Source organism: Euprymna scolopes, chromosome 5, assembly GCF_053919585.1.
Source record: "Euprymna scolopes isolate OS-2025 chromosome 5, ASM5391958v1, whole genome shotgun sequence".
Taxonomy (NCBI): Eukaryota; Metazoa; Mollusca; class Cephalopoda; order Sepiida; family Sepiolidae; genus Euprymna; species Euprymna scolopes.
Window position 1 is genome coordinate 160327013 of NC_136486.1, and position 27648 is coordinate 160354660.

Here is a 27648-nt window from a genome sequence, read left to right on the forward strand (position 1 = left end):
GCCTGATTAGTACCAGACGGGTGACCATTTGGGTATTCTAGGCATTGTATGTGCGCTCTGCTTATCTCGGCATTTGTTTCCAGTCGTCCGGTACATACACTTCACTTGCTACTGGTATTTAACAATGTCGACTCAGGAGAGGTGTGGTTGGAGATTGCGCATCACCTGCCACAAAAATTTCATGCACAGGCACCACTACGTGGGTATCCATAGTCTGTCAAAGACTGAAGGAGCTTTTATATATATATATATATATATATATATATATATAATTCTTCTAATTCTTTTCCAATTCTAATCTCAAAAATGTTTCTATTTCTAATCTGAATGTTTTCAAAGTTAGTGTTGTTGTTTTACCTTTACTTTGTATAATGCCGGCTTTTTCTCCTCTTCTGAGAAGAAGCATTTAAGCTTTGAAATGACATGGCCTAAAGAGGTTTCTCCTTTATTCCTCATTTTGTAACCCTTATTGACTTGATAATGTAATAAAGTTCCTATGCAACTTTATGCTTTATCTTAACTTATTCTATATATATATATATATATATATATAGAGAGAGAGAGAGAGAGAGAAATAAAAAAGGAATGTACCAAGTTATGTGTTCATCAACGTTTCATCTTTATTCCAAGACTTCCTCTGGATGAATGAAATTACGAAAACAAAATACCAGTACAAATATTTGGAAATATATTTTGATGTAATGAAATGTATTACCCTGTTCCATTTCAGAAACGAAAAAGTCTTTGGAAATTTTAAAAAGTGGGGGTGGGGGGGGTCATCGCATTGTGAAAGAGAGTAACGTCATGTAGCCGTTAATATATTTAAAAAGATATGATGCAATTCATATTCTTTTTGGAAAAAATATGTCCGTTATAATTCAAATATGGATTTGTAACTGAAATGAAATGAGTGCATTTTTGTTATGTAATTTATTGACTGATTATATGTATTAATTATTATTATTATTATATTAGTGGTGTTTTCTATGGTGTGAGAGTGTTAACCTGTGTCTAAAATTAAATTATGTTTATTAATGGCGATACATTATAGACACGTTCACATTGTTTAATTGTACTGGAATTTGCGATAAGCACTGATTCAAGTAGTCTCTGTCGCATTTTTTTTTTTTTTTAACTGAATGTAACTATTTTTGCTTGTTTGATTATGCTGCAATGAATGAGAGAATAATGCATTCAGAGAATTGCTATTTCTTATATCTCTTTTATGTTCATTGAGCCTTTTCTTTAATCTGCACTGGGTTTCACCAACGTATATATTTTGGCAAGAAACAGTGTATACACACCTATACACAATACAATAATTTGCAATGCACTAAACAAAAACTAGGAATTCTAATCATATAAGGATGGTCAACAGCTAATTTGACCGCAATGTTGCATAAATGACACTCAAGATAAGAACAACAGTCTGATCAATACAAGTAATTTTTATATTTAACATGTTTTATCTTTGACTATTACTGTTTGTTTAGGGAAGTGATAGTGGTCTATTGGTTAATGACATAGACTGACAATCTGGGTGTTTCAAGTTCAAATCCAGTACGTTCCACAAAATCACTTTCACGTAGGATGTTGGCAACCTTTTTTTTTTTTTTTTTTTTCAATTTTGTTTTTTATTGAATTTCCAACCCAACCAAGGCACAGGGCCACTTTGAAGTAGGGGGCTACTATTGGGAATATAAATTGCAGGATTATTATGAAGGGAGATGAGTAGAAAGATGTCTGTTTACATTACACTTGAACTTCTGCATGTCAGTACAGTTGGGAAAGCAGAATTCCGGAAGGAAGTTCCAAAGTCTAGCAGTTCTGGGGAAGAAACTATTGGAGTAGAAGACTTTCTTACACCTAGAGACATTTTATTTAATTTAAAAGTTTCAGTTAGGGTGAGTGAGGAGTACTGAACAAGTGGTTATGCAGAATATCAGATATGCAATACAAGTAGACCATCAGCTGTCTCCTCACCTACAGGATTATGGCCTCACAAAAGCCTACCTGGGATGACTGCAGGGTCCCTTTCCATGCACGACATGGCACTACAATCATCCCAATACTATACAACTGTTGATGGAGCAGCTGCTCTAAGCGCTATCAAAGAGTTAGGGCTCCTGTACTATCAGTCGGAAACAGCAGCTAGTAAGTGTAAGTCCAGTACCCTCAACCCATCAGACAAAAGTCAGCCCAATCCAAGTGCACCGGCATATATGACACTCAAGCACTCCCACAGTGTCCAATTTAGGGGAATGGAATGTGGTAGGAGTGGGGAAAACAGCGTTCATTGCCCTCGTCAGGAAACAAGGTCGACCACTGGGTGATTCTGTTGAGTCCCTGTGATAGCACCTTTGCACCTGACTAATAGGCAAAGAAGGAGTATGAAAGTCAGGAAATAGGCAGAGCTTATCTACTCCTTAAATCTTGTTGATGTTGGCACCCAATGTCTCTCTAAAAAGAATTTTGATGAGTAAAATTATCAGGGAAACTAATGCAAACAATAGAATCATTGGATTCATACGATATACATCATCTTCTGCGACTTCATCTACCGTTTTATTCCACGTTGAAAAATCAAATATATTTTGTTTTTCTATTCCAGAATTGGCATCCAGAAAGATCTTATTCGGTTGAGTCTGTAACACATTCCAGTGGCAAAATGCCTCTGCAGAGAGTGGCCATATTCCAACTTGGAATGCTTCTAATGGTCGTACCTCTCCAGTTCATCATCACCAAGATGTCTTCAAGCACAGAATCCCAACGAGTTGATCAGCTGACGAGGTATTCTTTCTAAATTCTTCTCTTGGGTGTGATTTCTAAAAAAATTTAATATCCACAAAATTTCGTTTCAGCACCACCTTCCCGATTGTATCAAATTTTATTCCTACATTATGAATAACTAGCTGTATTTACTGTTGACTGAGAGAAAAATCTTGTCATGTTTAAAAACATATTTGATTAGAATTAAAATAAAATTTCTTAGTTTTCTTTTATTTATGTGTTACTATCATTTGTCAGGGAGAGTGTCTTGGTTTGTTTGGAGATATTTCTAGGATGTTATGTTCTGGGTGTGTCAACCAGCTCCTTTGATGTTATTTTCATGACAGGTGCTCGACTGAGCTTCAATCAACCACTGTCAATAATTTCCCTCTCCTGCTCTCTCTATCACCCTACTAAATGAAATGAGCAAATTCTTTTATAACTGCTCTGCTGTGGAGCGCAATACTGCAGGGCTGATTCTGAGCTTACTACCACATTGTCATTTTTAAGTTCAATCTAAACAAATTCTTATTGAGCCACTCACTTAAATAATCCAATCTGCCTAATCATCACTATCATTACCAATCATAAAGATGTCTCACCATCACCTGGCTCTCATATAACTCTTATCCTCGAGTGGCTTTTGGGCTTTGATAAGTGGTGATACCCAAGAAAAAAAAACACAGACACACAAGATCTTGTGTGATAGTTTTATTAATGCAGAGATGATACAACACAATCTTTTGGAAATTGTGTTTTAAAATATATTCAAAATGAATAAAACTTGTTCGTTCAATTTGACATAAGGAACTAGGTAGGTTTACAGTTCAAAAAACAAATAACATTCAAAAATTGTTTTTGATTTTCCTTTATTTTTGATTTTAATAAATATTTAATCTCTATATAAATAAAATGAACTCATTTTTTCCCGTCGGATTTTGACCTTAATAGGATTAAAAATCAAGATATTTCATGCAAATATAATATCCACAAACGGCAGAACAATATCTGAGGTGTGTTATAGGCTTATTATTTCTCAAATTCCTCGATAATCTTAGATTTCTATACTTTTTCTGCTGAGAAGTCACGGCCAAAATCGGTTAAGATCAATGGAAGTGGTAAAATATTTTCTCTCTTATAAATTCCTCCTCCCCCTGCCACCACTTAACACCGTTTGGGGATCGTTCGCAAGGAACAGTTGAGAAGAGAACACCGGTTTGGCTTCGTAGTTCTTTCATGTGAAGTTATTTAAAATCACTAAACTAAGCTGCAGTGCTCTGTGGCGTAGTGGTTAGCGTGCTGGACAATTCACATTATATTTTCACGTTCGCGCCGACCTACCGTAGTCGTTTTTTTTTTTTTTTCCCCTAAACAACTGGAATGGACTTTTCTTGGTGGCCGAAGTGTTAACGTTGCAGATGTTTTTTTTTTGTTTTTTTTTCACACTTTATTTTCCTACTTTTACTCATGACTCCGGGTTTGATCCTTCCTACTTACCTACCATAACATTTTTTAACTCCCCCCCCCCCCCCGTCCCGGAAACAAACACTCGGGCAACGTCGGGTACCCCCGCTAGTTAATAATAAAAGAAATAATTCTCTGTGCATTTACCAAAGTTACTTTTGGTTGCAGGTTCTTTGTCGGACGAGCATCCTGTCTCAGACAGGGTGCTGCGTGGAGGTGTTATTGCACCATTATTTTTGCTCTTCATCAATGACCTGCTGACATTTACGGACAGTGCAACATCTTATTTTAACGGTGATGACTTGACTGTCTTCCCAAGCTCTTATGCCGACCACACAAAAATTTCTGTCACAAGCAGACCCTTACATAGCGTTGATATATCTGCGGTCGCTGCTTGCTTTTGCATCTGAGTGGTTAGGGGGCTGACATTAATGTGGTGTTCAACCCAACAAAAACAGTTGTGCTATTGTCCTCTAGATATCTCTCTTCTGTCCATAGGATTTGTTTCGAGACACATTTGTGTCATTCTCAAAATATCATAATTGTCTGGGTGTAACAATATCTAGCAATTTCAGGTTTGAACACCATTTGTCTTATATATCCAATAGGGTTAATCCAATATTGTTAATAAGGAGCTTTACGTGTTGCATATCCTGACCTACCAAATTCCTCATGAATGGTATTTGCTGACAAGGTTTACAAGGCAATGATTCATCCCCACTTGCAAGACAGGTCCCTAGTTTTGTCATAGTTAGCAAGGTGTCTGATTCTCTTGAGCATCTACAAAGTCGTTCCATCAGATATATACTATTTATTGATTGCCGTAACCCTGTTCCCTCTGGAGTATATGATCTGCTTGGATTAGATCTGCTATCTACTCACTAGAATGTAACAGTTGCTTACAGATTATTTCATGGTTCTTGCCTCACCAGTATGGTTCTTGCCTTACCACTATGCTTACATATCGCCCTGTGCTGTGGCTGAACAGACCAAAACTGCAACGATATGCATCTACATTTAACCCTCTGCATAATCATACTGGTGTTTGCTCAAACATGTACCTGCGATCTCCTTTCGCATTGTGTTCTGTAGTCCTAAATGTGCTGCTTCAGAATTATGTGAATGAATACTGTCACATTTTCAGAGTTCTGTATTGACTAACTATCATGATATTCTTAAGTTTTATGCATTCCCTAATTAGCTTAGTAGCCTTTGTCTGCTACTAACGGTTTTATAACCATTGCTTAATAAGGGGGGAAAAAATAGGCAAGAAATACAAACACGCATCTGATAGTTTTATTAATAGAGAGATTGTACTTTCTTATATAAAGTAATTTCTATCATTAAACTCTTATTTTAGGCCTGATTTTAATTAAAATTCTATATCAATTTCTATCATTGTATCTAAGTTAAAGCTGTTAAGTCAATCACAAAAGCCTGTGACAGCTTCATAAGTAAATGAGTGTTGATGTTCATTTTTGGTACGCGTCCAGAGTGCTTCTTTAGAACTCATGCGATATTGACCTTTTGTAAAATTTGTTAATTGCTATATATTGGTTAATGTTTTTTAACTTTTTAAATAGAGCTATATTATTTTGTTTGATTCTCACAGCTGAAGTGATAAAGTTCTTCCAAATCGTGTTGTCTCAGACACCCCTTTTTTTTACTTATGAATTGTCTCTAGCTATCAACAGATCTAAATGTTCTCATTTGTTTCTTTCACTCATATTAAACTTCAAGTCCTTTACCACATGATTCAACTAACTAATCCACTATTTCACTCATATCATGAGGAAACGTTTTCAATCATAATTAAGTAACATTTTGTATCTTGTGATCATTTTCACCCTTAACTTCAAAAACATTATGTAATACAATATTAAAATTCTGCCGTTTCCACCCATTGTGGATAATCATTTTATAGTGATGGCCACCATCCAATTAACCTTTCTCAAGTAAGTGGTGACACATATGTAGGTATTTAATTATTATAGTAAAAAAATAATGTAGGTATTTAATTATTATAGTAAAAAAATAATGTAGGTATTTAATTATTATAGTAAAAAAATAATGTAGGTATTTAATTATTATAGTAAAAAAATAATGTAGGTATTTAATTATTATAGTAAAAAAATAATGTAGGTATTTAATTATTATAGTAAAAAAATAATGTAGGTATTTAATTATTATAGTAAAAAAATAATGTAGGTATTTAATTATTATAGTAAAAAAATAATGTAGGTATTTAATTATTATAGTAAAAAAATAATGTAGGTATTTAATTATTATAGTAAAAAAATAATTATATATATATATATATATATATATATATATATGATTTTAATTGCTTAAATCCCATTCTGTTGAATATCACATGTGCTAAATAGTAGCCTGTGATTGGTTGTTTTTTATCCAATTACAGAGCACATAACAAATCATACTGTTGTAATAATTTCCAATAAAACACCTTCTGTTGAATACAAAATCTCTTCCATTTGAAGGATTTATTATAATATTCAAACACTTGATTTTTTTTATCTGTAATATCAAACATTCCATTATGATGTGTGAAATATCATATTTTTGATACTGATTCCATTTAAGTAAAATTTACTATTAAATATGAGCCAAATAAACTTTTTAAAAGTATTTAAATCTAAAATTAAAATAATCGATTTAGATGTTTTGTATTTGTTTATTACTATGAAAAAATACATTAATTGCTGTTTATGGTAATAAAAATCATCATTATTTACTGGAAAATCGCATCAATATTTTTACTATAAAACCTAACTGAGATAAACTCCACTATAATCTAAATTTAATTGATCTCCTGACAAAAGGAGGGTGGATCTGTAAATTCACCCTCGTCCGTTTGTCTGTTTGTACTTTTCTCAATAACTATGCCTTGGAATTTTTTGAAATTTTGCACAAACATTAAACATGATATGAGTAAAAAAGTAACATTTTACTGGAAGACTCTGGTTGCCCCCCCGGGTACCTTTCAGGTCAAAATGGCTAAAATTGACACTTAATTAAAAAAATGATACTTTGGGTTTTAATAAAACTTTCTGAAAAGTTGTAACTTACTGATTTTTATATAATTTTGTTTGCCTATACTTTGCGATAACTTTTAGGAATAATAAAAACACTCCATTTTTTTGGGACTATTTTACCATATTTGTCCAAAGTTTTCTGTGTATGTCTATTTAGCAGTTTTGCATGGTGCTGAACTCCAATTTAAATAAGGCCTTGGGGATTTTTGGGGCTAAATGGAGGGGGGCAAATGATGGACTTAATCATTTCTTTTTTTTTCATGGTGCAGAACTCAAATTTACATATGTTAAGGCCTAAAAACTGCACTGTTTGTTCATTTTAACCAGGATTTGACATCCCCTGGAGACTTTTGGGGCTAACTGGCGGAGGGGGGGGGAATGCCTCGTTTACTGTGCGTTTACGTGGGACCATGCATGCTTCACTTGTTTAATTCAAAATTCCATACAAGGTTTCATATTTGACACAAAGATACTCAAGTTTGAAAAGATGCTCCTAACGAGCCTCAGAAATTAGCTCAACAAAAACATTGTGAAAATAACAAATGAGATGAGAATAGTAGTTTATCATTATCTAAAAACTTCTGCAATTTATTTATTTTTTGTGTTTTCGAAAGTGTAATGGAGGCGGTTTATGGATTCAGTAACAAATACTTGTCTTGGGAGTCTTGGCAGAGATGGAGTTCTACCTTCTACCAGAATGGAATTGCCCAGTTGTTCCAATCAGAAAACAATGATAATAATATTAATAATGATGAAGAAAATGCATATTCAAGAACAAAGGAAAATAATGAATTTTTTGCAAGTGAGTAGAAAATAATTTCTTTAATTTTTAATAAACAGGTTCCTTTGAGGCTGGTTGAAGACTTTTAACATTCAAATATTATTTACAAAACTTGACTGGTCTTATTGGATTCGGTGACAAGAATTCATCTAGTGACATGCAGTATGGTTTCTGTTCTGCGATATCTACAGCTGACGTACTGACTGTTATTAGGTTTGTGTATAAATTATATCATTTTTTGATGTTCAACTTCAAAAGATCATAACTTCTTTCATAATAAACTTTATTTATCAAAATAAAAACTATTAGAATAAACACATTTTTGCCAATGAGAAACAAGTTTATTTATTCTATTAGCATAGAAATCCGGAGTTCTGGAAACGATGAAGCCATTGAAGGCCAATTCAACATCATCTTGGCTTTTGAAGCATTTTTCACGCAGGAAGTTATCGAGATGCTTGAAAAAGTGATGATTGGTGAATGAGAGGTCCAGTGAATATGGTGGATGAGGCAGTCTTGTAGCCCAATTCATTCAGCTTCTGCAGAGTCAGTTGAGCAACATGTGGGTGAGCGTTGTCATGGAGGAGAATTGATCTCTTCATATTGACCAATCTCGGGCACATATGTTGGAGCTTCTGATGCATTTTGTCAAATTGTCGGCAGTACTTCTCCACCGTAATCATTTTGCCCAGATTCAAGAAGCTGTGATGGATGAGACCAGCCACAGACCACCAAACAGTCACCATAACCTTTTTTTAGTGCAGTTTCTCTGGCATCCAATCACTGTTCCGAATGTCGGCAGTTGTCATAGAGGATCCACTTCTCATCACACATCACAATCCGTTCAAAAAATGAGTTTTTGTTGCGCAGAAGGAGCATAGAAGACACCTTAAAATGACAATCTTTTTGATTATCATTCAATTCATGTGGCACCCATTTATCCAACTTTTTTGACTTCCCTATTTGCTTTAAATGGCGAATGACTGTTGAGTGGTTGACTTTGAGTTCAACAGCAACTCCTCGCATGGTTTTGCAAGGATCGACTTCAATTAAGGCTTTCAAATGTTCGTTATCAACCACAGTCGGCCGTCCGTGACTGTCTTCATCTTCGAGGCTCTCGTCACCATTGTGAAATTTCTTGAACCACCATTGTGCTACATGTTTGTTAGTGGTTCCTGGGCCAAATACATCATTGATATCACAAGCTATCTTGGCAGCTTTTCGGCCTAGTTTGAACTGGAACAAGGAAATCGGTTTTCGGCCAGAAATTTGGCTGTTAAGGAGTCAAAGTTCAACGATTTGACCTTGGAGAACTCTACCAAACTCCTCTGCCAATTTTGATCTAAACACTTGAAATTTTAGATATAGGTTCCTTGGACATGGATCTAACTTAATAACTTGATTTGAGCCTAAAACAATAAATGTTAAATGGTCATAATAGGGGTCAAAATTGACCGTTTTTTTTTTTTTTTTTAAAGGCTCAACATACACCTCCAAACACCTGGACAACACCGGGCTGAAATGCTAGTCTTATATAAATTTTACATGTGTGAGAAAATGATTTTTTTTTTTTGCACCAACCTAATATATCATTGGATTAGTGATGGCAGAAGCTTTGTCTCTAGAGCAATAGCTCTTGACATATCAAAGGCTTTTGATAGCATGGCATAAAGGTCTACTTCACAAGATTGGCAGCTATGGAATAGCTGGCAATGTTCTCGCAGTTATAATCCTTTCTCTCTGATAGTCATTGATGGGCAGAAATCAGAAACTCACTGTATCAATCCTGGTGTCCCTCAGGGTTCCATCCTGGATCGATCCCTGTTCCTGATCTTCATCAATGATTTCCCAAATCACATTCTTAGGTCATTCATAGACATTTATGCAGATGACACAACAATCTATAGCGACATTTCAAAGGCCAGCAATGAAAAAGATCTTTCTGATTTTCTCTCTTCTGATCTTGAGAACATGGTACAATGGGGAAAAAGGTGGTTGGTTAATTTTAATGTATCGAAAACCAAGCTTGTCGCCTTTCATCATAATTGCTCTGATTCCCACCATGCCTCAATTGAAATAAATGGCTCTAGTCTTGGGAGAGCCCCATGCCTTGACAAACTTCTGAGACCGACCTTCACTCCTGATCTGAAATGGAACACATACATAAAGTCTGTTGCCAAGATCGCTAGAAAAATGGTTGAGTAATTCTACTGCTCCAGTAAGTATCTAACTGCCGATGCAATCCTCTATCTGTATAAGAACCAGGTGTGCTCTACAATGGAGTACTGTTGCCACATCTGGCCAGGAGCTATCCTGCTTTCAAAACCTGCTGTTTCTGTTGTATTGCTATTTTCATGGTAAGTGCTTGTCTAAACTCCAATCTATGCCCTCCCACCCCCTTGCCAAACTTTCACAAAAAAACACTTGACTAGCTATAAACTATATATGATTTTCCCCACTCTCTATGTGCCTAAATGCAAACGCAGATTCCATGAACAAAGCTTCTTTCCCAAAACTGCCTGCCTTTGGAACACTGTTCTGCTGGTATGCTTTCCAGCTAAATACAATATGGTGGCTTTCAAATCTAATATAAACAAGGACCTGTGTAGTTGTTCTCATAAATAATCGAATTCTACCCAATTTAGACCATTCATGATCACTTCACTGCCACCCTACATTTACTAACCCTTATCGTCGAGTGACCTTGATAAGTGACCTTGATAAGTGGTGACCCCCAAGTAAAAAAAGAAAGTCTGGTGAAGTATGTATTGTGTTGCTACTTGAAGTAACATCATTTGGAGTGTGGGTTAATCATACTGAGGAGATCTTATTTGGGCTGTGAATATTTCATGTGATTTTGTATATTTAGTCAAGGTTAATTGTGATTAAAAGTATCCTCATGTCTGCTTATCCTGATAAACCCCTGTACAGAGACCTTAGACACTTGAGAATAGTGTTTAGTAGGTATTCAAGGTATTCAAAATCTATAAAAGTGAAATTGTCTGTATGTATGTGTGTACATTTCCCTACCAAATTACTCTGTCAATTTTCAGTTTACAGACTCGAGATTTGACATAAGGGGTATTGAGATTTGGGAAAATCTTTTTAATCGGTTTTCGGCTAAAAATTTGTCTGTCAAGGGATCAAAGTTCAGCGATTTGATCTTTAAGAACTCTACCAAACTCCTCTGCCAATTTTGATGTAGGTTACTTGGACGTGGATCAAACTTTTTAATTTGATTTGAACCCAAAACAATAAATGTTAAAGGGGTTAAAATTGGGGTCAAAGTAAAAAAAAAAATTTGACCTCTGTGGTCTCTACCAAAATACTCAGCCAATTTTTGGTTTAAACATTTGAAATTTTACATAAAGTGTATTCAGACATAAGGCAAACTTTTAAATCAGTTTTTGGCCGAAAATTTGGCTGCCAAGGGATCAACGTTCAAAAGATTTGACCTTTGCAATCTCTAGCAAACTATTCAGTCAATTTTGGTTTAAACATTTGGAATTTTACATAAAAGGTATTCAGACATTTAGCAAGTTTTTAATCAGTTTTAGGGCAAAAATTTGGCTGGTCAAAGTTTACAGTGTTAACCTTTGCAGACTCTACCAAATTCCTCTGCCAATTTTGGGTCTAAACACTTGAAATTTTAGGTGTAGATTACCTGGACATGAGTTAAACTTTTTTAATATATATATATATATATATATATATATATATATATATATATATATATATATGCACATAAAGTTATGAACAGTATATAGGGCCTGAGCAAAGCCGGGCTGAACTGCTAGTAATCAATAAAGTTGTTTTAAATGTTAGAATGTCTTTTCATTCTACAAAATTAAAAAAAAAAGAAACAGTAAGAAATTTTTCAGAGGGAAGCCACAATCCAAAGTTTAACCAATATTTTTGCTGAAATGTCTGGGAAAAATTCTACTCAATGTCTGGGGAAAATTTCATGCCATGTTGTTCATATTAGATACTAAAGTGAAGGTAATGCCTGCGAGCCGCAATCTAAATGTAAACAATGAGATTGATGATTATAGAAAGGCCAACCAACTTCTCTCCCCTTATATCATGCAGGGTGTAGATAAATGTCCAGAGAGTTTGATATTCTGCAATCCAATGAAATAAAGTGATGTAAAATCTCAATCTCTTGGTTTATTGTGTTCAACCCTGAAAAAAAACTTGCACATATGAATCTAAAGTATGAATCCAAAATAAGTTTGTTTATCTCAGAAATGTTTTTTGTTCCTAATTTATTATTTTTTTTGTTCATAATTTATTCCATGACTTTATAAATAATTTTTCTTTTTTTTGTTTTTTTGTTATTCTTTAAACAGCTTCAACAGAACCACGAAGTCCTCGTCCCAGCCACGTACATTTTCGGGTTGGACAAGTAATCAAGCATAAAATCTGGGGATATCGAGGAGTGATCATCGGCTGGGATGAAGTAGCCGTTGTAAGTTTCTATTCGACTCTTTGAACTATTATTATGTCCTGATTGATAAATAGCACAATATTCCATGCATGGGTGAATGGTGGTTTTATAAAGATTAAGGATACTGGTAGGTGTTAAGTTTTCTAGCCCAGTAGAGGGAGCCCACTTTGTCTTTTTTCAAATTATATAATTCTTAACAACAAGCACTGTACCTATTGTACCTACTAATATAGTCGGAAGACAGTAAATTTTGAAAAAAATCTCTGAATTCAAATCATATGCATATTTTAATTTCATTAGAATTGCGTATACATATTTGAAGTTTTAAGGGGAGTTATGCTACCATAGAAATTAGAGATCATTTCCATTGTTTTAGAAATTCAGAACTTGTGTTTTCCCTTGTATTTTACATATGAATACACCTTTACTTTTCATGTAAATTCTCTAACCTTTTTATAGGGCTAAAATATTTACATATATAAATATATACAAACAAGGTCACTTATATATAGTAAGTTTTGAAAATATATATATATGCCAATTAATCTTCACCAAAATTTTCCGCATTTCATCTTTGTGAGGATTTGTCAGACTATTGCATGGAATTAATGTTGCTTTGTATTTTTATATATTCGTGTAGTATTGGGTTTGCTAGTCAGCCAATCAGATTCTTAGTTATTCCCATATTCATATATATTTTCAAAACTTACTACCTAGCTCTACTTATGTAAAGAGCACTGTCAAAAGTAAATACTACTACTACTAATAATAATAATAAATATATATATCTATAATATAAAGCTGAATGTCTGTGTGTATATGTGTGTGTCTGGTCATGAATAAGCTCCTATATGGTTGACTATTTTAAAAAACTGATTACATATAATGATAGAAGATGTATCGAGACACAGGAATGGGTATGTTTGATCTGGCAGAACGGTGGTTCATTAAAATTGTGGGGTCTGCGTTCGTGCCTGGTCCACAAAGTATGGAAATAAAAAATTTAAATTTAAAAATTAAAAAAAACGTTTAGAGGTGTTTTTGATATAGATGTACATGATACTTTGATAAGTATGTTTTAACTTAAATAGGTATGATAAAATTGTGGGGTCTGCATTCGCACCTGGCCTCTATAGAATGGAAATAGGCACACACTTTAATAAAAACTTTTCATATCTATCTCTTCCTTTTCATAACCTATCATACTTTCATAAATCAGAGTCCATTTTCTGTAGGCTGTTTTTGAACCCAGTCAACGACGGGTACTTTTGCTAGTATATATATATATATATATATATGAAAGTGACCATGTCTGTCTGTGTAAGGAACGGTCTTTACCAAACTACTCTATCAATTTTTGGTCTACAGACTTGAAACTTGATATATAGGAGATTTGGACCCGTGGAAGAAATTCAATTTGGTTTTTAGTTTAAAAGAATAGGTACTAAGAGGTCCAAATTGAAAAAAAAAAAAAAAAAAACTTGGCAGGTGCAAGCATTAGTGCATCTCCACGAAAAACCATTTTTAATACATGCTCTTCATACACTTGTGTATAAAAGTCTTGCATCTCATTTCGGTTGATAGCAGTTTCTTCTCTTGGCAAAAACATATAGTCTGCTCCGGTGTTTGCATTTCTTTTTCTAAAGAGCAAAAATTCATTCTCGTGCCTGCCATTATCTTTTTTGAGTTTGAAACTAAATTTCTTTTTGCTTTTTTTTTTCATTCAATTTCTTCCAATTTGAAAGTCGTCTGCTTCCATTTCAGTCGTCCTTTTTCACTGGCTGATTAAACACTCAGCCATTAAATTAAAAAAATAAATAAGCAAACAAAAAGTCCCACTCATCATCTAAAAAATAATTAAAAAATATAATTTTTTTATACAAAAACACAATGCTTGGCTTAATCTGGTTATTGCCGATCGAACCTGAGCCAAAATTGATGGAAAATCTGAGGATCCGGGTCAAATTCTGCAATAATAATAAAATACATATGAAATCTGGATAAAATAACACATCATATTTAACTGTATTTTATGACTGAGTTTGCCAGACAGCCTGCGAGTATATATATATATGTTTTTGTTTATTGAAGATTGTCTTAATGTTTTTTTTATTTTGATTGTTGTAGGCACCCGAATATTGGATGAGCATAAACCATCCACCTGACAAACCTGTGAGTATTTATAAAATTGATATAATTTCTTTCATGTGTCCAAGGTGTGATAAGAATATTCTTAATCTTGACTTTTTAGCTGATTCAAAGTATCTATGTCTGTTTTGCTTTGAGGTTATTTAGTTTGTAATTTTTATATGATACATGGCATGACATTGCGTTTGAGAAATGTTTTGCTTACTTGTGGAACCCAAAACTTGCAGAGTTACCAGTGCATGACCTTTGATCATCTATATGATATATTTTATGATTGATTAATTGAAGGTTCATTTGTAATTATTTCCTTTTACATTCTTGACTTTTTGTTATATTCATATAACATAGTCGAATTCTCAATATAATCCATTCAACTTTTCATTTATTTCTCTTTCAAACGATATAAAAAAGTTAAAGATAGAAAGAAATTAACTCAAGTTTTCTTTCTGTTCTGACGACCTAGTCCACAAATTTTCAAGCAAAACTGGCATCGGACAGACTATTTCCCTAGATGAGTTCGTAATTAAAGAATACTCTAACTTAACTTCTAAATCTGACTCCCAATATCGCCATGGGCATGGAATATGTGCCTATATTAAAGATGGCTTTCCATGTGGTAGGGACACCTCCAGAGAAGATCCTAACTTACCCTATATGTGCTTCCGGGTTGCACTAGCTCACACTACTGCATTTATATTTACTCTCTATCGCCCCCACAACAGCAGAGTTACTATCTTTAAAAGCATATCTGAGAAAATTGACAAAGTCCTATCTGCTTATCCTTCAGCTAACATTCATGTATGTGGAGACTTCAATGTTCACAACGTGAAATGGTTGACCCACTCAAACAAGACAGATGATGAGGGGAGGTTCTGTCATGATTTCTCCATTGCTTATGACCTCACTCAGATTGTTCACGAATCTACCTGTGTGCCCAACAATGATGGCCAGTATGCGAGTCTACTAGACCTTTTTCTCACAACTATGTTCAGTTTCTGTTCAGTCTCCTCTTGGATCTTCCGATCACTCTGTTGTATCAATTAAGATAAAAATGAAATATAATAAGTCCCCAGACGTACCTCTCCATCGTACAGTATATTGATACTCTATGGCTGATTGGGATAGTTTCCGTACATTTATATCGGATCTACCTCTGCGTTCCATGTTTAAAAAGGATGTGTCCTTTATAGTGTCAGACCTGACGGAATGGTTAAGAATGGTTAATTGTAGGTATAGACCGTTTCATACCCTCAAAAAAGTTCCAGCAAAAACCTAACAGCCAGCCATGGTTCTCTCCAGAATGTGCTGCTGCCATTGCGCACTGAAATCATTTTTTTCCACTGCTTCCAACGTAATAGATGTATGGAAACTAAAGCCGCTTTCAGGACTGCCAGCAGCCATTGTAAGAAAGTAATAAAGAACGCAAGAGAGTATGCTCAGTCCGTCAAGTCCAAAGTAGGTGAGCAGCGGCTTGGTTTCCACCAGTTTTGGCAAATAGCAAACAGAATCCTGAACAGAAGCATGTGCTCTATCCCAACTATCATTAATGGGTCTGAGTTAATCCCGTCAGCATCAAACGAAGCCAAACTCTTTGCCAAGAACTTTGCAGCTAATTCTACCCTTTGCGACCAAGGCCGCCAACCCCCAATATTTCCTCCTGTATCAGAAAACACACTATGTGATATACAAATATCTGTAAGTGATGTTGCAAAGCTAATCAAAAACCTTGATTCCAGTAAAGCAACAGGGCCTGATGGTATTCCAATTATAGTACTCAAAAAACTTCAACCAGAACTAGCGCTCATACTTACAAAACTGTTTAAACGTTGTCTTAAGAAGAATTGCTTCCCATCACCCTGGAAAATCTCATCAGTATGCCCTGTATTTAAGAATTTTGGTGATCGCTCATCCCCCCTCTCAGTACAGGCCAATAAGTCTCCTGTGCGTCATGAGTAAGTTGATGGAATCTGTGTTAAATAGAGAAGTAATCAACCATCTCAGCAAAAATAACCTTAGTGACACACTATGGTTTCCGTTCTGCTAGATCTACAGCTGATGTGCTTACAGTTATATCTCATAGGATTAGTGAATCTCTCGACAGAGGCAACCTTTCTAGGGCAATTGCTCTTGACATATCTAAGACCTTTGATAGGGTATGGCATGAAGGTTTACTTCACAAGATCTTTAGCTATGGTATAGCTGGAAATGTCTTCTCAATTATTAAATCATTTCTTTCTGACAGGGTCATAAGAGTAGTAGTTGATGGGCAAAAATCAGAAACTCACAGTATTAATGCTGGAGTCCCTCAGGGGTCAATCCTGGGCCCAACTCTTTTCCTGATCTACATCCGTACATCATTTGTAGACATTTATGCTGATGACACTACCATCTATGGTAGCACATCTAAGTCAGTAAACGACCAAGTTCTCTCTGATTCTCTCTACTCTGATCTTGAGCACGTGGTACAATGAGGAAAGGAGTGGCTGGTTACTTTTAATGCATCTAAAACAAAGCTTCTCTCTTTACATCATCAACGTCCTGATCCCCATCTGGCATCAGTTGAAATGAATGGCTCTCGTCTTGAGGAGACCTCAAGTTTTGACAAGCTTCTGGGCTTAACCTTTACTCTTGATCTTAAATGGAACAGGTACATCAAATCTGTTGCCAAGGTCGCTGGAAAAATAGTGGGATCTTTCTATCGATCCAGTAGATATGTCACTGCTGATGCAATTCTCTATCTATATAAGAGCCAGGTACGTCCAAGGATGGATGCCACATTTTTTTTTTTTTTTTTTTACACAGTGATCACCACTTATCAAGGCCCGGAAGCCACTCAGGGATAAGGGTTATTGCAAGTACATCACGTTAGTGAGGAGATTTTATGAAGTGTTTAATTAGGGGGGGCGGTTCATTAGGAATTTGTTAACATTAGACTTGAAGACATCCAAGTTGTAGTCCGGAGGGAAGCAGGCAGACGGAACAGAGTTCCACAGGCGTGCAGTTCTAAGAAAGAAGCTTTGCTCATGAAATCCGCGTTTTGATTTAGGCACAGATATAGAGTGGGGGAAATTTTTCACAGTGGATTCAGCTAGACGGGTGTTTTTCGTGAAAATTTGGCGAGGGGGGACCAGGGATTGGAGTTCAGACGAGCACCTGCCATGAAAATAACGATAAAACAAGGATAGGCTCGCAACGTCTCTTCTGTGGGAGAGGGGTTGCAGGGTAGAGAAAAGGGCATCCCCCACTAAACCACGAAGTCTATTTTGTACTCTGTCAAGGCATGATAGGCTGTTTTTGGCAGCTCCTGCCCAGATATGGCAACAGTATTCCATCCTTGGCCGTACTTGGCTTTTATATAGATAGAGAATTGCATCAGTAGTGAGATATCTTCTGGAGCGGTAGAAGGATCCCACCATCTTTCCTGCGACCTTGGCAACAGACTTGATGTACGTGTTCCATTTCAGATCAGGAGTAAAGGTCAAACCCAGAAGCTTGTCAAAACACGGGGCCTCACCCAGACGAGAGCCATCCATGACAATTGATGCCAGCTGGGGATCAGAGCGTTGATGATGTAAGGATAGGAGTTTGGTTTTAGATGCATTAAAGGTAACTAGCCACATCTTCCCCCACTGAACCACGCGCTCGAGATCAGAGGAGAGAGAATCCGAGAGAACTTCGCCATTTACAGCCTTTGATGTGTTGCTGTAGATGGTCGTGTCATCAGCATAGATGTCAACGAATGATTTAAGTACGTGTTTAGGGAGGTCATTGATTTAGATCAGGAAGAGAGTTGGGCCCAGGATTGACCCCTGAGGGACTCCAGCATTTATATTGCAGGCCTCCGATTTTTGTCCATCTACCACTACTCTTATGAGCCTATCGGAGAGAAATGATTTAATGATTGAGAAAACATTTCCAGTTATACCGTAGCTGGAAATCTTGTGAAGTAGACCCTTATGCCATACTTTGTCAAAGGCCTTTGATATGTCAAGAGCAATTGCCCTAGAAAGGAAGCCTTTGTCAAGAGATTCACTAATCCTGTGGGATATAACCGTCAGCACATCTGCGGTAGATCTTGCAGAGCGGAAACCATATTGTGTGTCACTAAGAAGGTTATTCCTGCTGAGGTGGTTGACTATTTCTCTATTTAATATTGATTCCAGTAACTTACTCATAACACAGAGAAGACTTATTGGTCTGTATTGAGAGGGAGATGACTATCACCTGAATTCTTAAATACAGGGCAAACTGATGAGGTCTTCCAGGGGGTCGGAAAGCACTTCTCCTTAAGGCAGCGCTTAAATAGTTTCGTAAGTATGGGAGCAAGTTCTGGTTGAAGCTTTTTTAACACTATAATTGGGATGCCATCAGGGCCAGTTGCTTTACTGGAATCTAGGTTTTTTATTAGCTTGGCGACCTCATGCACGGATATTTGTATGTTACCTAGCTTGTTCTGTGTTATAGGAGGAAATATGGGGAGTTGATGGCCTTCGTCGCATAGGGTAGAATTAGCTGCAAAGTTCTTTGCAAATAGTTTGGCCTTGTCTGACGCTGACGAGATAACCTCTGGTCCGTTGATAATGGTTGGGATAGAACGCACACTTCTGTTCAGGATCCTATTTGTTATTTGCCAAAACTGGTGGGAACCAAGCCGCTGATCAGCTACCTTGGATTTAACAGACTGGGCATATAGCTCTCTTGCATTTTTTATTACTCTTTTACAGTGGTTGCTGGCAGTCCTGAAAGCAGCTTTAGTCTCAGTGCATCTATTACGTTGGTAGTTATGGAAAAAGTGATTTCTGTGCGCGATAGCAGCAGCACATTCTGGGGAGAACCATGGCTGGCTGTTGGGTTTTTGTTGGAATTTTTTAGATGGTATGAATTGGTCTATGCCTACAATTAACCATTCGGTCAGATCTGATACTATAGAGGACACTTCCTTCCACATCTGGGAAGGAGCTGCTAGGAAGGACTTGTCCTGCCTTGATATAGTTCAAAATAGACCTCGTAGCCTTATAGGAGATATCCTTTTCTCTTCCCTGCAACCTCTATCTCACAGAAGAGATGTTGCAAGTTTGTCTCTGCTGTATCGTTATTTTCATGGAAAGTGTTCGACTGAGCTTCAGTCTATGGTCTCCCTCGCCAAACTTTCACAAGAAACACTCGTCTAGATGAAAACACAATCAATAATTCCCCCCACTCGTTATCTGTGCCTAAACCTAAACGTAGATTCCATGAACAAAGCTTCTTTCTTAGAACTGCATGCCTGTGGGATTGTTTTCCGTTTTTCTGCTTTCCAGCTGACTACAATATGGTTGTCTTCAAGTCTAATGTAAACAAGTTCTTGATGAGCTGTTCCACTTGTTAACAAATTTACTGAATTTCCATTACTAACAATTACTATAATGTCCAATTTCTAATGTACACTCTTTAACCCTTATCCTCGAGTGGCCTCTTGGCCTTGATAATGTGGTTATGCCTATGTAAAATAAAAAAAATAAAAAAATACGTAATTATTGCATAGTTTTTACGTATTTTTTAGATATTTTTTCATTTTCATACACCAAATTTGAGGAAGTTCCAAAAAAATAATATGCAAGGCAAGGTTATTTCCCTTCAACACCATGGGAGAGCAGAGTTGGTTCTTCTTTGTTATTGTACCTATTTACAATGCCTCCCCACGGGACAGAGTTAGACACAAGGGTCGTTTTTTAACATGGAGAAAGAGGTACAAAAATAAAAATTGTCTTAATTGTGAAGGATTTCTCCTCCACTGAAAGAGAATGAGAAATGGAAGTGCCGCATCTGAAGAACAGATACTACACTTTGATCTTGCCCAAAAGGCCAAGTTGACATTCTTTGTTATTGTAGCGAAATTCGAAAAACGAAATATTGCATTTCAAGTGAAATCAAAGTATCTACCGAATTTTCATATTGCAATAATGAAAATATCAAAAAATTACAAAAACCGATAAGGCGGAAAATTAATTATTAAAGAAAGCTTTTTGCTAAATTGGCCCCAAAATTTTCATTTTTCAGAAAATATTTACCTCCCTTTTGTTGCAATTAGAACTCTCTGGTTTCTTTTCTTGGAAAAATTAATTTTTGCGAATTGTCTCTGAAAACTATTTTCATAAAGAAATAATTTAATTTAATCTACCTCATCGTTTTTCATAATTTTTGGATATGTTCATTACTGTTACATGACAATTCAGTAAATATTAGTTTCACTTGAAATTCAATATTTCAATTTTCGAATTTTGCAACAATAACAAAGAGAAAACTGATTAGCTGTCCTTAAGTTCGCATTGCATTCTGAAAATGAGAGCAGCCATGAGAGTTTGGATGTAAACAAGCATGCTTGAGAGAACCTCAGATAATTATCGTACATCCAGTAGTTTTTAAATAATCTTTCAACTTGCAAATTGTTTTAATAAATTTATTAAGTTTCATACTTTGTCCATTGATGTTTGTCAATGTATTGCGACACTGTACTAACAGTTGTTGTTATAATAATATTAACAATAATTCCAATTGGATATTTGCATAATTCAAATAATTTGAAACTTTATTCAAAGGTGTTTTGCAATAAAGAAAAAAAGTACTAGTAACAGAATAACTTGTGATTTACGAGGCGCCTTCAATAAGTTTCCAGACATTTTTCATCTGGGCACTTTTATTGATAGTACCCACATGAAACTCTAGTCCTCTTCAAAGTAATCTCCTCCGACTGTAATGCACTTGTACCATTCCAACAACTTCTGGAAGGCCCCATGGAAATCACAGCCTCTTTCATCTCCTCAATTGTCTCATAACGACAACCTCTAAGGTTTCCCGGAATAAGCAAAAGTCACAGGAAGCAAGGTCTGAACTATAGGGAGGGTGAGGAATTGTCATGATGCTCATCTTCGTCAAATAGTTTGTGACAAAGATGGAGTTGTGGACTGGTGCATTGTCCTCGTGAATGTGACACTGACCCGATTTGAAGAGTGCTGGCCTCTTCCGACGAAATCTCTTTTTAAACTCCTTTCTGACCTCAACATAGTATTCCTTATTGACTGTCCAGAGGGAACCCAGTGCATGTAGATCATGCCCGTGCTGTCAAAAAAAGAAATCATCATATGTTCCTGGGTTGGTTTGGTCTGGGAGGGCCAGCATGATTCGACTGGAAACTCTGACTCTTCGTCTCTGGGTCATAGCAGTAGATCCAACTTTCATCAGAGGTCACCAGAGCATCAAGAACTGGGAGATCTGAATTGATCAGCTTCACCATCTCCCTGCTGTCATGACAACGTCTTTATGTCTGATCTTCTCTGAGCATCCTTAGGACAAACTTTGCACAAATCATCCACATCTTCAGTTCCTCACAAATAATTTTGCATACAGTTCCCACACTGACATCAAACTGTCCACTGATTGTCTCTATAGACACACGACAATCCTTATCTATTACATTCTTCATCTGCCCAATCAATTCTGGTGTTCTGACTTCCTTACTCCTTCCACACCTCATCATCTCTTACAGACTCTCTGCCTTTCTTGAATCCCATATGCCACTCAATAACTGATGCTCGTTTCATGCAAGATGGTTCAAAAGCAGTCTGAAGCATTCCTTATGTTTTTGTGGCATTTTTTTCAAGTTTAAAACAGAATTTTATTGCATATCGTTCTTCTAAAGTGTCCTCACATCCAGATTACATTTTTGAAATTCACCAGCTGTGACAATCAGGCTTTAGTAGGGTGTATTTCAATTCCTGCTGTTTCTGTTCATTTGAACCTGAAATCATAAAAATTGGTCAGTCATCTCATAAGATGTGTAGCAACAACATAGTGAATTTTCAAGAGTCTACAGCAATTGTAAATTCCTGTATAAAAAATGCCTGGAAACTTATTGAAGGCAACTTGTATATTTTTTTTTCATTTAATTTTGTGATAAAGATTCAGATCATCTTTTTTTTATACTGTTCATGACCGTATAAGTTCAATGGAATACTTATAGCTATTTCGTTTCTTGCATTCGAAAGCACTTCTGTTACTATTTGACAACTTACCGTTTTCTTTAGCATTCTTATGTGTTAATGCCTTGATGTTAGCCGGAAAACTTTTTAGTCAGCGATCACTTTCTTTTATCAAACTCTGAAGACTTGTGGTCCTGGATATGACCTTAAACTATATCCGATGGTGAGGCCCCAGCTTGCGGGCTTTGGGGAGTGTGGATCCACCCTTTAATTACCATTGCTCCCAGGTCCACTCTGACCCGGAGTGGTAGTACTTGTTAGGGTCCCAACTATGGGTTAAATAGAAACTGACGTGAAAACAACAAATATATTCTATTAAAAATTTTTCTTCAAAATCTTTGGATTCGGCATTAAATAACCCGAAAAGGGTTGATATGCCGTAAAACAAAAACAACCAACCAACCGAAGACTTGCAAACTTGTCTTAATAAATCACACGGGAAACATTATGTTTGGTTAATCAACATTATTTTACTTTTGGTTAATCAACATTATTTTACTTGTGAGTTGTAAACAGTGGTTTTGAGTACACCCTTTCCCCCTTGCTATTTAGAATGAAAGGAAAGAATGAAGCTAAGTGACTTGAGAAGGAAAAACATTCGCTTAATATACTATACTAGTTGGAGAGTAAAAAGTGAACCTTAGGTTTATTTTTGGCAGCCTTCTGACTTCCTTTATTTTATCTTTTAGTCCTCACATTCCATGAGCAATATTTCTAACAAAGTGGAAAAAACTGCTGATATCTGGGTCAGAATATATCCATCTAACACTTGTCAATGGCTAGTTTTTGACCTTATATTTTTTAGCTCCTTACATCAAGTGGTTTCATGCCTGGTCTGAAGCGATTTCTAAAAAGAAAAATATCTCGCCAAACTACTAGACACTCTAAGATTAAATGATTAAATAATAGAACTTTTATTTTTTTGTAATAAGACAGTTGCGAATGCCAAGTTACTGTCTCTTCAAATTCATCCATTTTAATTTTAAGCAAACATTTTTAATTACATTATTGTGCATTTAACCTTTTCCGTTTCACTTTTTAAAAATTAAATGATAATAAAAGAATAAAACGAATCTGAAGATAGCGGTTTCAATCCTACCCAAAGCAGGCTAGAGGATGAATTGGCCAAAACGTGGTGAGATAACAACAACTATAAAGATGAGGATAACAGTCTGCAATTAAAAATAAATAAATATACAAATTACTCATCTCAAAGGATTCCAATAAAAAGTAATATATAAATCTGATGCTATGAATTCAAAATGAAAAAGAAAGACCAAATTGCTCAATGTTTCATCCATTGTTTTGTGGGCTTTTTCAAGAGTGAAAAGCAATAGCTAAAAATAGTTCATTTTCAGTTATTTTCTCAGCTAATTTGGCCTTTCTTTACCGTTTTGAATTCATTATCTCTCTGATATTTTATCAAGTGCATTTAAAAATATTTCTATTCACAACATTTTGTTTGGTGTGTCTCTTTCAGCATTGGCGTACGATGCCAAATTATTCCATCTTAGTTGATACAAGGGACCGATTAGCTCCTCAGATCACGTATGTGCCTCAAGAAAACATCGAAATGGCCCCCAAAACTCAGGTAAGAGATTTTCTTAATTGCACAGAATGAATCATTTTAAAAGATGCTGATTATTGGTCTAATCCGACTATGTATCGGCCTGTTAGTCTTTTCTCTATTATTAGCAAAATTTTTTAAATGTTGGCCAGCAGCAGGCTTGTTCATTTTCTGAAAAATCTGGGCTTCTTTAGTGATGCTTAGTATGGCTTTCATGGTTTTCATTAAACAGCTGATCTATTAATTGTTGTAACTGAATGGATAATGGCTTATGGATAATTTAGGAGAGGGTAGGTTCATTCTACTTGACATTTGGAAGGCGTTCGACAGTGTGGCATTCTGGTTTTCTACATAAACTTCAAGATTATTGTATTGGTAAAGTTCTTGACATTATTAGGTCTTCTCTTTCTGATTGAAGCTTGGGAGGAATTCTGGATGGTGTTTCTTCATTTTCTTTTCCTATCAATGACGGCATTCCTCAAAGCTCTATTCTAGGTCTAACACTTTTGTTAAGTTTTGAGACATTGTGTTGAACAAAGATGGCGGCGTAGTTCAGATCAGTAACCAAGATGGCAGCCAAGAATCAAATGTGGTTCGTGGTGTAGTTAACGGCGAACTGATTGAATCCAAAATTTGACAATTTTTATATTAACTTTGAAAAGTTTTCATTGGTTGTTTAGCACAGCCGTTGGTTATAAAAATGATTGGCGAATCCATTCGTCTCATACCCCCATTAGGAGTCAAAAACATTTTACACACCCCCTTTTTTGATATAATGGAAAAATCCTTTCGGATTCAATTTTGAGAAAAGGAAAGAAAAATAAATAAATAAAAATAAACAAATAAATGAACAAAGAAAAATAAACCAATAAAATAATTGTTTTGTTTTTTTTTCTCTTCTGGTTTTGGGGGAATTTGTCTTTATTCTCATTGGTCAAAAAGAATTATTAATATATTGGTACAATGTGTGCAAAAAGAAGCCATTTTTTTATGATATTGATTTTTTTTTTTTTTTTGATACATAAAAATAAACACTTTTCAAAAATATATAAACATACAAATAGAATACTTTTCAAATATATATAAACATGTGCACAAAAATTCACAAATATACATTTTTTTTTTTTTTTAACAAATGTTTGCCAAAAAAAGATACAAAAAAAGAATTATTTGACAAATAAGAAATTTACAAAGAAAAAGTTTTAACAAGTTACCTTTTTTTTTTTTTTTTTTTTTTTTTTTACAAAAACTGGAAACATTATGTTAGGTATTAGTTGGTTAATTTGGTGAGTAAGGTAGAAATGGTTGCAGCTTAACGTTGTGCCCGGGACAATTTACAATTTGTTTTTTTTTGTGTGATTTTGACTGTTCATGCTTCTCTTTTGGGGTTTCTGAAAAGAGATTTATTCATAATTAGATTCCAAAAAGTTTGGTTATAAAATGTCTTAATTTTATTCTTTTTATAGGTTTAGTGAAAATGTTGGCTATATTATTTTCAGACATCACATAAGTAAGAGTAATAGATTTTTTCCTTATTTCATCCCTTATAAAATGATATCTGATATCAATATGCTTCAACCTTTGATGAATCATAGAATTATTTGCTAATAAGATACTGCTCTGATTATCACAATGAATTACTATAGGTTTTTTACTTAGATCTGGTTTTAAAATAGGTTTTAGAAGACTATTTAGAAAAATTGCCTCCTGCACGGAATGAGTAAGAGCCACATATTCTGCTTCACAAGTAGAAAGGGCAACAATTTGTTGCTTTTTAGTTTTCCAAGAGATCATAGGTCCAGTCTTTGACAGTCTAAAACAATATCCCGTTATACTTTTTCTATCCTCAGAGTTACCCCAATCTGAATCTGAAAAGCCTTCTAAATTTGGAAGATATGTAGACTTTTTAAATATTAAAGATTGTTCCTTGGTTCCTTTTAGGTAACGAAGGATTTGTTTTGCATGATTAAGGTCTTTAATTGTCGGTTTCGATAAGTTTTTAGATAGCTTTGTTACAGTGTAACATGTGTCAGGCCTTGTTGCAGTCATCAAGTAGATGAGGCTCTCTACCATTTCCCTGTATATTCGATTATCTTTTTGGATTTTGGTTCGGTCCCTATATTTTTATTTATGTCTATTTCGACGGGAGTTGAACGCGGCTTACTATCTTGCATTTCGAACTTGAGTAGAATTTTTTCAATGTATCGCAATTGGTTCATAGTTATAGTTTCATTTTCACAGGTAAATGTTATACCAAGGAACCATGACAGTCGTCCAAGATCGGCCATTTTAAATTTTTTATTTAATTCATTTTTAACATCTTTTAAAGTGTTGTCACAGTTTGAGGTGAGTAATATATCGTCAACCCAAAAAACCAAAATCAACAATTTATTACCTACATGTTTGGTATACATGCACGCGTCTACGGGACATTGTTTGAATTCATGTTCTATTAAATAATTATGGAGTGTTAAATTCCAATTGTGTGCACTTTGTTTTAGTCCATATAACGATTTATTTAATTTCCACATCCAATTTTTATTTTTGATTTTAAATCCCTCTGGAGGGTAAATGTAGATTTCACAGTCAATCGAAGCATTTAAATACGCATTTTTTTACATCCATTTGATGTATTTTTAAATTTTATTGAGTGGCAAGTTGTAATAAAATTCTAATTGTTGTTGAAAATGTTGCACAAAATTCCACTCCAGAAATTTGTGAAAAACCTTTCGCAACAAATCTTGCTTTAAAAGTTTCACTGCCAGAAACTGTGATTTTTTTGGAGAAAACACAGCGTGAAGAAATTATATTTTTATCTGTTGGTTTTGCCACTATTTTATATGTGTTATTTTCAGATAAAGCTTTCAATTTGGATTTCATAGCTTGTTCCCATTCTTGGTGATTTTCTGAATTAATCGCCTCATCATAACTTTCTGGTGCGCTGTTCAATGAATAACAGTAATCCACGGCGTAATCTTATATCTTTTCAATTTGTAAGAAGTCTGGCCTTTTTCGCTCCCTTATTGGGTATCGACGTGTCTGGTTAATATTTTCGTCAGAAGTTCTACTGTAATTGTTGTCGTTATTAATATTTTCATGGTGATTGATTAAGATGCTAGGTAATATTTCACGTTTTTTATCCACTGGATCGGCATTTTTTAAAATTTAATGTATCATTGAATTTTACACATCTAACCCTTTTTATGGCATTTTGGTTTGGGAAGTAGATTAAATATGCTGGACTATTTTTATCGTAACCTACGAAAATACCTTTTTCACTTTTAGTATTTAGTTTACTGGTGTTTTCTATAAATGCAAAACAATCAGAACCAAATAGATGCATTCTATTCATTTTGGGTTTGACACCGCAAAACGCTTCATATGGCGTTTTTCCTAGC

General features: G+C 35.2%; 1 protein-coding gene across 2 annotated transcripts in view; it reads left to right on the top strand.

Annotated features, from left to right (window-relative positions):
- Window positions 1–27648, top strand: part of LOC145277028 (uncharacterized) — a 67994-nt gene that overhangs the window by 28290 nt on the left and 12056 nt on the right. For both annotated transcript variants that reach the window (XM_080128631.1, XM_080128632.1), the window contains 5 exons: window positions 2612–2790; window positions 7904–8091; window positions 12420–12538; window positions 14645–14689; window positions 24164–24274. In XM_080128631.1, the coding sequence (XP_079984757.1) occupies window positions 2669–2790; window positions 7904–8091; window positions 12420–12538; window positions 14645–14689; window positions 24164–24274 (585 nt within the window). In that variant the 5' untranslated portion in view covers window positions 2612–2668. The remainder of the gene's footprint in view (window positions 1–2611; window positions 2791–7903; window positions 8092–12419; window positions 12539–14644; window positions 14690–24163; window positions 24275–27648) is intronic.